The sequence below is a fragment of the Sceloporus undulatus genome, chromosome 5 (assembly GCF_019175285.1).
Source record: "Sceloporus undulatus isolate JIND9_A2432 ecotype Alabama chromosome 5, SceUnd_v1.1, whole genome shotgun sequence".
NCBI lineage: Eukaryota > Metazoa > Chordata > Lepidosauria > Squamata > Phrynosomatidae > Sceloporus > Sceloporus undulatus.
The window spans coordinates 8,393,521-8,406,306 of NC_056526.1; the positions used below are offsets into that span (position 1 = coordinate 8,393,521).

Sequence of the window (12,786 nt, forward strand, 5' to 3'; positions counted from 1 at the left end):
AGGTCTGAATTCCCACTCAGTCATGGAAATCCATCATGTGATCTTGGGCAAACCACATTCTCTCAGCCTAAGAGGCACTGAGGAAGTCTTCTGACCGAGACAAAGGATGCACCTCAGCACTGATTGGGAACAGCATGGTGCCGGCGACGGAATGGGGCCATTTTGAGGACACTTTGGGGTGCGGTAAAATGCATTTTTTCTCAGACTTGCACAATCCCGAGCAGCCCCTTCCCATGCCCATAATCTGGAAAAAATGTGTCCAATAAAGTCCTTAGCCAAAAGCAAACTGCTGCACCCACACTTGGTTCATTTGTTCTTCCTCATTAATAACTTTTGCCATCTTGACCACACTTATAGTGTTGCTTGCCCACAAATGTTCTAGTTGTTATCTGTGAAATATCAGAGGATATGAAATGGCATCCCCCTTCCAGAACAGTTTCTGCCTATTTCCTTGGTCATTGTTTTAACAAGCTACCAAAAAATCACCAGTTGATCTTTACAACAGGGAAATGCTTTTGCCAAATCTATGAAGTAAGCTATTAGATGCTGGAAGCTCTTTGTGAGGAAGAGCTTGATAAAAAAAATGTGAGTGAGTTCCTTGAAGACTACAGCTAAGTGCATCTCAGACAACTCATGCAAATAGAACATTGATTCACAGTAATCTTAAACAATTCAGGAATCACTGGTTTGGAAGAGAGCCTGAGAGGTTTTCTAGCCCAGTGTCCAATCTCTTTCCAACCCAATTATTTTGGGCTGAATTTTCATTCCATGCTCTGGAATTTTAATGCCACAATCACTATCAATCACTTTCTTCATACCATTCAACTGTTCCAATTTGGTAGCACAGTCCCAATTAATCCAATATCTTTGCACATTCTCAGCTGCTTTTTAAATGTCCCAGTATCTTTTTCCTCCTCCTCCTTTTCCCCTTCAGCCTCAGTTTACTTCCATTTCTGCAAATTGAGTTCAAAGTGCAAAAGTAGCTGATACTCAATTAACTTAGTAGGAGGAAAGGAGGAAGAGGAAAGGAAGGGATGGAGTCTTGCCCTTCCCAGTATTATTAGGCAAAAGCAAACTGCTGCAGCATCTCCTAGCTTGCGTTATGTCTTCTTCTTCATTAATGACTTAATGAGGCATGTTTCTTCCTTTGTATCTTAACATAATCTAAAAATCAAAACAGAATTGATAGTATCTAAATGTTGTTTGATGTTGTGTGCCTTCAAGTCATTTCAAAACTATGGCGACCCTAAGGCCATATCATGGGGTTTTCTTGGCAAGATTTGTTCAGAAGAGGTTTCCCGTTGCCATCCCCTGAAGCTGAGAGCTCAACGGGGATTTGAATCCTGGATTCCAATTTTGTAGTCCAACACTCAAACCACTACATTAGGCCAGAAGGCAATATCTAAATACAGTGTCTAAAAATGGATGTTTGCCAAGCAATAATAATAACCAATATTTTAATCTATAAATATAAAGCATCAAGTTACAAAAATAGACAATAACTGAGGGCAGAGACCCTTGAAATTCATCTTATTGTAGCTGTATGGTAAAGTCAGTCTTTTAACAGCTCTGTTGAACAGTCAGTTTCCCTTGACTGAGAGAAATCAAGGTGGTGAAACTTTTTACAAAAATGTCTGCTAACAAACATGTTAAAGACAGCAAACATGTCAGGGTTGTATCTGAACTGACCTGCCTGGGCCATTTTTCACAGATTGCACTGATGTCTTTCCAAAGCAAAATTCCACTGTAAGACTGTGTAAGCAATAGAGCTGGCCAGAGCAGCAATTCCATCTTTTTGTTGTTGTTGAAAATATGATGTTAACCAGTCCAGCTGCGAAGTCCCTTAGCAACAAGTGTGGGCATCTGTTTATCACAGCCTCAGGGGGGAAAGTGAATCACTTTAATGTTTGCACAGCCAACACGTTCTGTAACAATGTCTCCAACCCAAGTGCAATCTGGCCCATCAATCTAGTTTATCTAAAATTTGGCGCTAGACTCTGGAGGAAACGTGGATTTGCAAATGCTTCTCTGAACTACAGATATGGCCCCACCAGTTAAAGATAGGTGTGTGTGTGTGGAGGGGGGGGGGTATTGTGATAAAGATGATCAGATTACACAGGTGGGCATCCAATTAGATGGCCACACTGGCCTCTCATGAGATCTTGGGGGGCATCCACCCACCCCTGCTACACTTCAAATTTTTAAAGCTTTTCAAATAATTATTAAAAAGCACCACTGAGGGTCATGGGGGCAATTTCACCATGGTTTGGGCTCCTACTTGGCAGCTTTAGACCCAAGAAATGTCTTTTTCAACAAGGCAATAAAGTGGAAATCAACTCCAGTTTACTTCTTGCTTGAAAGAACCCTTACATTGGGCCTTTCCACACTGCAAGGTTATAGCACTTTGATACCATTTTAAAAACTGTGGCTGCATCGTATGGAACCCTGGAGTGTGTTGTTTTGTTTGGCATTAGGAAACACAGAGAATTTTGATAACCCTTCCAAGGATGTGTATATGCCAATTACACCGGTTTCTTCTTCCCCTCACCACAACCTGTCTAAATGACATAAAGCCAAATCGCTGATTTGAGTATGGGAAGACTATACTTTTCACAAGGGAGGGCTAGTTCCACACTGAATCTACTCTATGCTTGCTTGGATTGGTTTTTAAAAAATCACCTTTTGCTCCAGAACAGTGATGCCATTTGGCTGTTTATACATGCATCCTTCTGTGCTGCCCAGAACTGCTGCTGGTGGTGAGAATTTCTCCCTCTGAGCTCACAAGGAGCCATATGGTCAGTGCTGGGCACCCCGATTCGGACCTCAGAAAGAGTAACTTGTGACCTGGGCAGTACAGTGGGACACATATGTAGACAACCTCTGTTTCCCTACAGAGTAATGGGAGGAATCTGGGGCAGCTCCAGGACAAGAATAGTCCAGGAGTAACCCAGAGTATTCTGCTTGGTATAGTCAATCCCCTAAACCACCAAATCTCAGGATTCCAGACTTGGTCAATTAATTTGTTGGTTTTGTTGTTGTTATTGTTGTGTACCTTCACGTTGTTTCCTACATATGGCAACCCTAAGGTGAAGCTATCATGGGGTTTTCTTGGCAAGTTTCTTCAGAGGGGCTTTGCCACTGCCATCCTCTGAATCTAAGAGAATGTGACTCGCCCAATTTTCCATGGCAGAGGTGGGACTCAATTATTGTTAGTGTCTTGCTCTTTGCAATGCTATACATTCAGCAACTGAAGGAACATTTCATTGTGGGACACAATTCTTATGGGTTGGTAATGTCCTCATTGTGCCCTTCCTGCATAGCTGTAACACTGCAGAGCTCTCTACTGTATCAGCAAATTACATACTTGAGACTCCATAGAATGCACTATAGCAGTTCAAGGCCACATCTACACTGCAGAATTAATGCCACTTGAAATCAGTTTAACTGCTCAATGCTATGGAATTTAAGAATTTCTAGTTTTGTAAGCTACTTCACCTTCTCTGTCAGAGAACCCTGGTGCCACAACAGACTACAAATTCCAGAATTCTATAGGATGGAGCCATGGCAGTTAATGTGGTGATAAGCTGCATTATTTCTACCGTGTAAATGCACAATGAAAGGGGCAACAATAGCCATCTTTAAACATCTGGATGTCATGTAGATGATGGAATAAGCTTGACTTCAGCTCCTCCTCAGGCTACAATGTGAACCAAGGGACTCTGAACTGCTGTTTTCGAGGTGTAGGGAGGCTCAATGCTTGCAGGCAGGTTGTTATTACTTTTGACTATTTGCAGATATGTTTCTCACAAAACAATGAAAACACAGACTGTGTTGCATTATAGCCATCATTTTCATCTTCATCCTATTTATTTATTTCCCTGCCTTTCCCCCAGTACAGGACCCACTGAAGCTGGTCACAATCTGAGTACAGTACTGTGAAGGCAGCATCAAAATAATGATCACTTTTTGAACATACTTCTGACTGGTCATTGCTGAAGGGACTCAACTATATGGGAGTCTTGGGGGTGGAATTTTGCCTGACCATTTCAATGGCTGAATTCAAAGATATAGCCGTGTTAGTCTATGGAATCATACCTGAGAAAGTAGAATTAAGTCTACGAAAGCTTATGCTTCCAATTTCTTTCTTTCAGTTAGTCTCAAAGGTGCTGCAAGATTTCTCTACATACCCATTTCAGAGGTTGTTCATCCTTTCCCTCCAGCTTAGTCTTAAGGGAGGGTTTAAGACCCCACACCTCACTCTCACATCTTAGGATCTGAGGCAATGGATTCAATTAGCAAAAAGAAAAAAGAGAGTGAGAGATTCCACTTAAATGTTTAAGAAGACCTTTCTAAGAGTAAGAGCAGTGTGATAGACTACCTCAAAAGGTGGTAAACTCTCCTATGGAGGTCTTCAAGCAGACATCTCTCAGGATTGTTTTTGTTGTGTGTTTCCCAATAACAGGAGGTGGGACTATATGGCTTTTGTAGTCCCTTGCACCTCTCTATGGGTGCATCTACATTGGAGAAATAATGCTGTTTGACACCACTTTAAGTGCTGTAGCTCCATCCTATGGATTCCTGAGATCTGTAGTTTTACAAGCTCTTTAGTCTTCTCTGCCAAATAGTTGCTGGTACCTCAGAAATCTATAAATCCCAGGATTCATGTCAGACTGCATTATTTCTACCATGTAGATGCACCTCATGAATTGTAACCCTTAAAAAAAAAACCTGCAGAGGATAGACAGTAGTTCTCCAAAGAGTTAATTCCAAACCCTGCTCCAAATTATTCCATCATGAAGTTCTTTTTGGTTTGTTTGTTTTGTTAGGGTAAATAATTGGCTGTTGGGTTTTTGTTGTGCGTGTTTCTGTGCAGAGTATCAATCCACCCAGAACGTCCTATTGAATAATTCCATGGGTTTATTTATTTAGGTGCTCTTGAGGTTAAGAAAGGCACACTTCTGGCCTTGTACAAGATTTTGTATAAAGCACAGGGGATGTACAAAGGGGCAAAGATGAGAAGTCAGGAAAGCGCCAGACAAAATTCCAAAGATGTTACTGTGAAATTGCACAAAAAGGTGTGCATCTCTGTGTGTGTTGCAACTCCAAAAGAAATGAAGAAATGTTCAAGTATTCGATAATCTGTTGCTTAGAAAGCTGAGAGTCTTTAACTACCAGGGCAGAAAATGCTAAATTATTGTATAATGGACTCCAGTTAAAATAATGGGCTCATACTCCCATACCTCCCTCCCTTCTCAATTATGTTATTATCCTGTCTTTGCACTGTTTTAAAATATGTAAATCTTATTCATCCTTTTAAACTGTTGCACATTTTAATTATGTTTTACCTGATGTTGTTAATTGTTGATTTGTCGTTGTTCCCTGCCTTGATCCATGGCGAGAGGCAGGGAAGAAATAAATCATCATCATCATCATCATCATCATCTGAGCCACAAATCTGGAGTCATTCCATAGCAACACATTTCAGAGATTGCAAAAATTCCCCCTGGGGACTGCAATTCTCAGAATCCCTAACCAGAATGGCCACACTGCTATCTGGGGATTCTGGGCATTATAGTCCCCAGAAGGAACTTTCCCAAGTTCTGATAAGAAGAAGCGTAAGAGGAGGAAGAAGGAAGTAATGATGCAAAGCTATATATATATTTTTAAAAACTCACATTGTCAATGAGGGTGTAATCCGTAATCTCAGCCTCCTCCAGTTCCTTGGCTAGAAATTCAGGATCTTGCTGTCCAGAAATGACAGAGAGTCCACAGCATAAGAACCAGACTAGCCGGATCATAGTGGGGAAAAAGATGCCCAGAGCAACTTCCACATTCAGAGGGAACCAGTAGAAAAGTTGGAAGGGGGAAAATGTTCCTGATTATTGGAGCCACTGCCTGCAGCTTGCTGGAAAAAATCATTTGACATGGGATTGCTTGGCTGCTGGCCTCACCCTTCCCTCCTCCTCCTTGCCTGGAGCAGCCCTTTCACCAGAGTTCATAGCCAAGGTTGGGGTTTCCTTGCTTGAGATTTAATTTACCAGAAAAAAGGGAGGGGAAACACAGCTTCTGCTGGATTTCCTGATAAGTCTCACACTCAGGAGTTGTGCAGCACCTCAGACAAAACTCGGGCTGTGTATGTCTTCCAGATTCAGATCAATCCCCCAGACAGCCCTTACAAAATCCAGCCGAAAGCCCTCCCTGGTTTGAGGAAAGCAAAGGTGCCTCTGAGCATGTGAAGAGGGCTGGTGATATTATTATTTTGCCTCAACTCTGACTTAAACTACAACTGGTCACCATATATCTGAGATCAAGGACCACGGATAAATGGTCATATTTATATGAAGCCACATAAAATCAGCAAAACAGAGCCTGTGGCACACCTCTCCTTCAACATGCTAATCTTATACAGACACATATACACATAAAATTGATATTTTTGTATGTGTTTAACATGTATTGGTTCGAGTAATTTGAAAGCCACCTTGACTCTCATTGCTGAGTAAAAGGTGGGGTATAAATGATGATGGTAATGGTGATGGCTGGAATATTGTATTGTTGTTTAAAATATGTAATGTCTAATTACAGATCCATAATTGCTCTGTATTCACTAACACAACATAGTCATCATAGTGACACTATTGTCATGATCTCAGATGCCCTCCCAAGCCTACTTTACCAGGCAGCAGCTGCACCAAGAGATGGAGATCCATTCTGCTGCCAATCAAGGTTTAGGGGGGTGACATTTCCACCCATCTCTCGCCAGCAAGCAATGCTGTGACAATCAGAAGCAGGACCTCTGTCACAATTCTTTGTTACAGCCTCATTCACTGGTGGGAGAGCAGGTAGAAATGTCATCCTCTTGTATCTCAGCCACCAGTGGAACGGATCTCCATATCTGAGTGCAGCTGCTGCTTGATAAGCTATGTGGCGGGGGGGGGGGAGAGTTGGGCTGGAAGGCATTACTTAGTTACTAAGCAGATAATATAGAATACAGTGGTACCTCGGGATACGAAATACCCAGGTTACGAAATTTCCGGGATACGAAAAAATCCCATAGGAAATAATTGTTCCGGGTTACGAATGTTTTTTCGGGTTACGAAAAAACTTTTGGTGCTTTTTTCGGCTTTTTCGCACGAAATCGCGGCTTTTCCCCATTAGCGCCTATGGCATTTCGGCTTACGAAGGCTTTTCGGGTTACGAAAGCGGCCGCGGAACGAATTACTTTCGTAACCCGAGGGAGCACTGTATGGGCAAAGGGGGAGGGGGAGGGGAAGGAGGTAGAAGTAGATGAAGAATAAGAGGAGGAATTGCAATAGCACATACATTTCTATACCATTTATCAGTGAATTCCCTAAGTGGCTTACAATCTGTAAGCCAATTGCCCCCACAAGAGGAGTACTCATTTTATCAACCTGAGTGGACCTTGGAACCCTCCAGGATTGAACTTACAATGTTGTGCCTGCGGTACCACCATTTAACCACTGCACCACCAGGGCTCCTTACAGGAAGAGGAAGAAGAAGAGGAACAAGAGGGAGAAAGAAGATGAGGAGCAAGAAGAAGAGGAGGAAGAGGGAGGAAGAAGATGAAGAAGAGGAGGAGGAGGAGGTAGTGGGAGGAAGAAGAGGAAGAGAAAGAAGAAGAGGAGGGAGGAAGAAGATGAAGATGAAGATGAAAAAGAAAAGGAGGAGGAAGAAGAAGATAACAAAAAAGATGAAGAAGAAGAAGAAGAAGAAGAAGAAGAAGAAGAAGAAGAAGAAGAAGAAGAAGAAGAAGAAGAAGAAGAAGAAGCAGCAAGGAGCAGCAGCAGTGGTGTTCATATTAGTCATGTCAGAGGTGTAGCTGCTAGGAAGGGGGCAAAATGATAGCATTGACCCCTAACAAAAATTCTGTGCCCCGAAATGAAAATTTCCTGCAGTTCCAATAATTCTAGCAATACAAACATGGAGACACTAAAAATTGTTCCTGCCTAGAACTTTCAAAGATCCATCAACGGTGATGACCGGAATCTCCAAAGTAACTCCAGCACCTTGGATAGCTGCTTTCAAGATCAGGCTAAAACCCAGTAGAGTCCCCACCTACAGAAGTGGAAATGAGGGTCTGCCTGCCTGCCTCTCTCCCCTACTCCTACCACCCTCTCCTATGTACATAAGGAATACTCTTAAAATGTGGTTTCCCAGGGCACTGCCCATTACATGATGGGAAAATGTGGCTAACCGTTTCCTCCTGGTCTTTGGCTCTTTTGGAGCAGAGCAAAGCCAAAATCAACCGGTGTGTTTTCTCTGAGTGAGGACATGTTCCATAGCATGGCACATTTGCAAGGCCAGCCAAAAGAGGCATGTCTTGTGGAGGCACACAGCTGTTTTAATAAAACCTCTTTTCCACATTTTGGAGACATTCCTTTTGTTTTAAGACTATAACTCCTTAAATCTTCTTCCTCCTTCTTCACTTCCATCTTCTTCCTCCCTCTGTGATGGCTGGGGGATTTGGGGAGTTGGGATCCTAAAAAAAAGAAAGAAAGAAAGGAACATTCCCAAGCACTCTATGTTTTCATGCCCAGACGTGGATTTGGGATGTTCCACCAACATCTGTCTTTCTATGTTAGCAGTTGGCAGTCAGTTACTCCTAAAGCACATGCGACCAACAGGAGGGTTGCCAGCTGGCTCACAGGTCAGATACAAAAACACTGATTTTTCCGGATGGTTGTAGAACCAGCTGCTGTTATAGATTCAGAACCAGCTTCATACCAACAGTGGGGAGCAATGGTAGGAAACAGATTGGGAATCCCCTTGTTTGATCCCAGTCTTCCTCTGGCCTGGATGAAGGCTGCATCTACACTGTAGAAATCATGGCATTTGACACCAGTTTAATTGCTTTGGCTTCATGCTACAGAATCGTGGGATATGTAGTTTGGTGCAGCTCCAGCATTCTTTGGCAGAGAAGGCTAAAGACATTGTAGAACTACCAATGCCAGGATTCCATTGGATAGAGCTACAGAACTTAAAATGGTGTCAAACTGCATCATTTCTACACCATAGATACACCCTTTATTGCAAGTGGCATTGCCACTTGATTAGACTAACTCTACACACCCAAGTTATTCATTTATTTGAATAAATATTTATAAGCATTTATATTAATAAATTTTATAGCCCTCCTTTCGACCAAACAGGACCCAAGGCAGCTTAAACATGAGTTAAGGAGTGGTACACAAATTCAAAATTAGTAGTAAAAAGGTTGGGAGCTATCATTCATGTTGTGATTTGAGCTTTGGACTACAACTTTGGAGACCAAAGGTTAAAATCCTCCTTGAGTCCCTATACTGGGAGCTATTTTTTAAAAAAATATAAAATCTCTACTCTGCCATGGAAACCTATTAGATGACATTGGGCAAGACACACACTCTTGGTCTCAAAGGAAGGCAAAGGCAACCCCTCTTTGAATAAATCTTGCCAAGAAAACCCCATAATGGGTTGACTTTAGAGTCACCATAACTTGGAAGTGACTTGTAGACACACAACAACAGTAAAACAGTCAAAGAATCTATTGTATATACTCATGTATAAGTCTAGAAATTTGAATAAAAAAATTGGGCCAAATAACATGTGCCGACTTCCACTGTCAATGTAAGTACTATTCTTTAACTCTTATAAAAAAAAAAGGAACCATCCCCTGGTCAAAGATAAGAGTGTAATCTGTCCTGGAAACACTGAAATGCTACAGCTTCATCAATCCAGCTTTGAGGGTGAGCATAAACAGTTATGCCTGCTGGAATTTTGTAAGTTCTTAGGCATTGTTTTCCTTTGCATCATCCTTTACATCCTTTGTTATGTGCCCCCAAGTTTTCCCCTCAACTTATCCACAAGCCATATCAAAATCCATAATTTTGGCCCCAAAACCTGCCCTCAACTGATACATGGGTTCACTTGTAGTTGAGTATATATGGTAATTACATCACTGCTTTCAAACAATACAAATTCATTTCAAACCATAACAAGAACAAAAGGCAGCACAGACGGTTCCCATTAAAGACCTTTCCACACAGCAACTGAGGCTGCATCTACACAGCAAAATTAATGCAGTTTGACATGGCTCAATGCTATGGAATTCTGAAATTTGTAGTTTCCTAAGATATTTAGCCTTCTCTGTCAGAGAGCTCTGGGGCCACAAAAACTACAAATCCCAAGATTCCATAGGATGGTACCATGACAGTTAAAGCAGTGTCAAATTGCATTAATTCTGCAGTGTGTCAGCAGCTTACATTATCAAATACTTGCCAAAATAAAAAGGTCTTCACTTGTCGGAGGAAGGAGAGCAAGGAAGGAAATCAGACTACTTCCCCATGGTAGAAAGTTTTATAGTTTGGGACTAGCCACCAAGAAGGTTTGGGGGGGGAGATACAAACTGGCATTTTGTGCCAGCCTGTGGGCTGAGTCACGGTGTAGTATCCCCACACTCAATGAAGTGACCCTGCCCCGTGGCGACATTTTGGCACGCACCCATTTACATGGCGTGTGCCATGATGATGCCACTGTGGCACAGCACCCAAATGGTGCAGCATGGAAGGGGCATCATAATAATAAAATAATAAAATTTTATTTATATACCACCTTTCCAGAGATCAAGGCGGTTTCACAACACAACACATATAACAATAAAAACCATTAAAAACATCATAAAAGCAAATCATACAGTAAACAGTCTCACGCTAGCTCAACAATGCTGCTGAGAGGAGAAAGGAAGGGAGTACATCAGGGGTCATCAGGGGTCAGGGTATGCCTGCTGGAATAGCTGTGTTTTTAACCCCCTTTTAAATTGTTCCAGCGAGGCGGCCGAGCAGAGCTCGCCGGGAAGCGAGTTCCAGAGCTTGGGGGCCGAGGTAGAAAAGGCCCTCTGCATGGTGGTGACATATCTAGCCTCTGGAACCCTTAACAATTGCTTCCCGGCAGACCTGAGTGTGCAGGGCGGATTGTATGGAGAAAGGCGGTCCTCCAAGTACCCTGGGACCAAGCCATTTAGGGCTTTATAGGTAATAACCAACACCTTGTATTGCGCCCAGAAGCGAATAGGCAACCAATGAAGGTCTTTAAGGACTGGTGTTATATGACTGGTCCTGGAAGTACCAGTGACCAGTCTTGCCGCCATATTCTGCACCAGTTGCAGCTTCCGGGTATGGTACAAGGGTTGCCCCATGTAGAGCGCATTGCAGAAATCCAATCGAGAGGTTACCAGAGCATGTACTAACATTTCAAGGTCCCCCGGCCCAGGTAGGGGCACAGCTGGCGTATCAACCGAAGCTGATAACAGGTACTCCTGACTGTCGCATCCACCTGAGATGTAAGGTGGAGCGACGAGTCAAGGAGCACTTCCAGACTGTGCACTGAGTCCTTCACGGGAAGCGTGACCCCGTTCAGGACAGGTAGAGACACAACCATTCCTAGGCCTGGAGAACCTATCACGAGCACTTCCGTTTTCTCTGGATTCAGGCTGAGTCTGTTTTCCCATTACCGACTCCAGACAGGCGACGAGAGGAGAGATGCCATCCTTGGTCACTAAATCAGTCGGAGACATAGAGAAGACTATCTGGGTGTCATCAGCGTACTGATAACCCCACGCCCCATGCCTCCGGATGATCTCTCCCAGCGGTTTCATGTATATGTTGAAAAGCATGGGGGACAGAAAGGCTCCTTGAGGGACACCAGATGTAAGGGCCCTCTTGTCGGAGTGCACGTCCCCCAGCTGCACCATCTGGAACCTACCCGAGAGGTAGGATCGGAACCACTGGAGTGCAGTGCCCCCGATTCCCAACTCCCCCAGGCGCTCCAGAAGGATACCATGGTCAATGGTATCGAAAGCTGCTGAGATGTCCAAGAGCACTAACAGGGACATGCTACCCCTGTCCATGCCCAGACAGAGATCATCGACCAAGGAGACCATGGCGGTCTCAACCCCATAGCCCGCCCGAAAGCCGGTTCATCATGGTGTGCCAGCGTGCCTATGATGCCCCTTCTAGGATGCTGAAAAGAAGCTGCTTTTCATGGGTTTCTTTTTGTGTCCTCTGGAGGCCATGGAGTGCAGTTGCCCAATCTAGGGCAAAAAAGGGAGTCTACATGCCACCAGTCTGTATAGCCCCTTAGTCTCCTGTAGGTTTTATTTCTAATGGCAGAGAGTTCCATAGCCTGAGAACAGCCAACCCTCCCTAAGCCTGTATATGTATCTTTAGACATGTAAAACACAGAGATAAAGATGCTTGCTAATTGGGCCACTATTAAATGCACAGGAGTACAGCCAGTTCAAACACTGGCAACCTTCATGGGGATGGGTGGGAAATGCATAGGACGGAATAGCCACTGCTCTATGCCATGGGAGAATGCATACTGGGAAATCAAGTCTGGGGAAATAGCAGCCAAGAGCAGTGTTACTGGAACTAAAATTATATTTTCTGGCTTGAAAATCCAAATTTTACTGTTGTGCATATACTACCTAACAGTAGAGACACACTGGAAAGTAAAGGATCCATTTCATTTTGGAACACACGGGGTTAGAAATAAACCCACTTGGAGAGTGGGAATAAATGTCTTTGGAAGTACCACAACTTCACTGTCAAAGTATCAAGACAAGCAAAATATTATCTAGATATCAGAAATAAAATACGTTTTGTCCAAGAACAAAACCCAACATTTCCTGAGACTTTTGCTTCACCTGGAAAAAAACAGAGTTACAGCTATTGGGTACCACTTCAACACCCATGTCTTCATCCTACAGAATACTGTGATTTGGTGATACTT

The 12,786-nt window shown here is 43.1% G+C and overlaps 1 protein-coding gene across 3 annotated transcripts in view; it reads right to left on the reverse strand.

Moving 5' to 3' along the window:
* Positions 1-8,337, reverse strand: part of ITIH5 (inter-alpha-trypsin inhibitor heavy chain 5) — a 54,764-nt gene extending 46,427 nt beyond the window's left edge. For 2 of the 3 annotated variants that reach the window (XM_042466514.1, XM_042466512.1), the window contains exon 1: positions 5,676-6,096. In XM_042466514.1, the coding sequence (XP_042322448.1) occupies positions 5,676-5,798 (123 nt within the window). In that variant the 5' untranslated portion in view covers positions 5,799-6,096. Of the gene's footprint in view, positions 1-5,675; positions 6,097-8,215 lie in introns of those variants that run through there. The other variant, XM_042466513.1, reaches the window with a different exon arrangement.
* Positions 8,338-12,786: the final 4,449 nt, after the last annotated feature.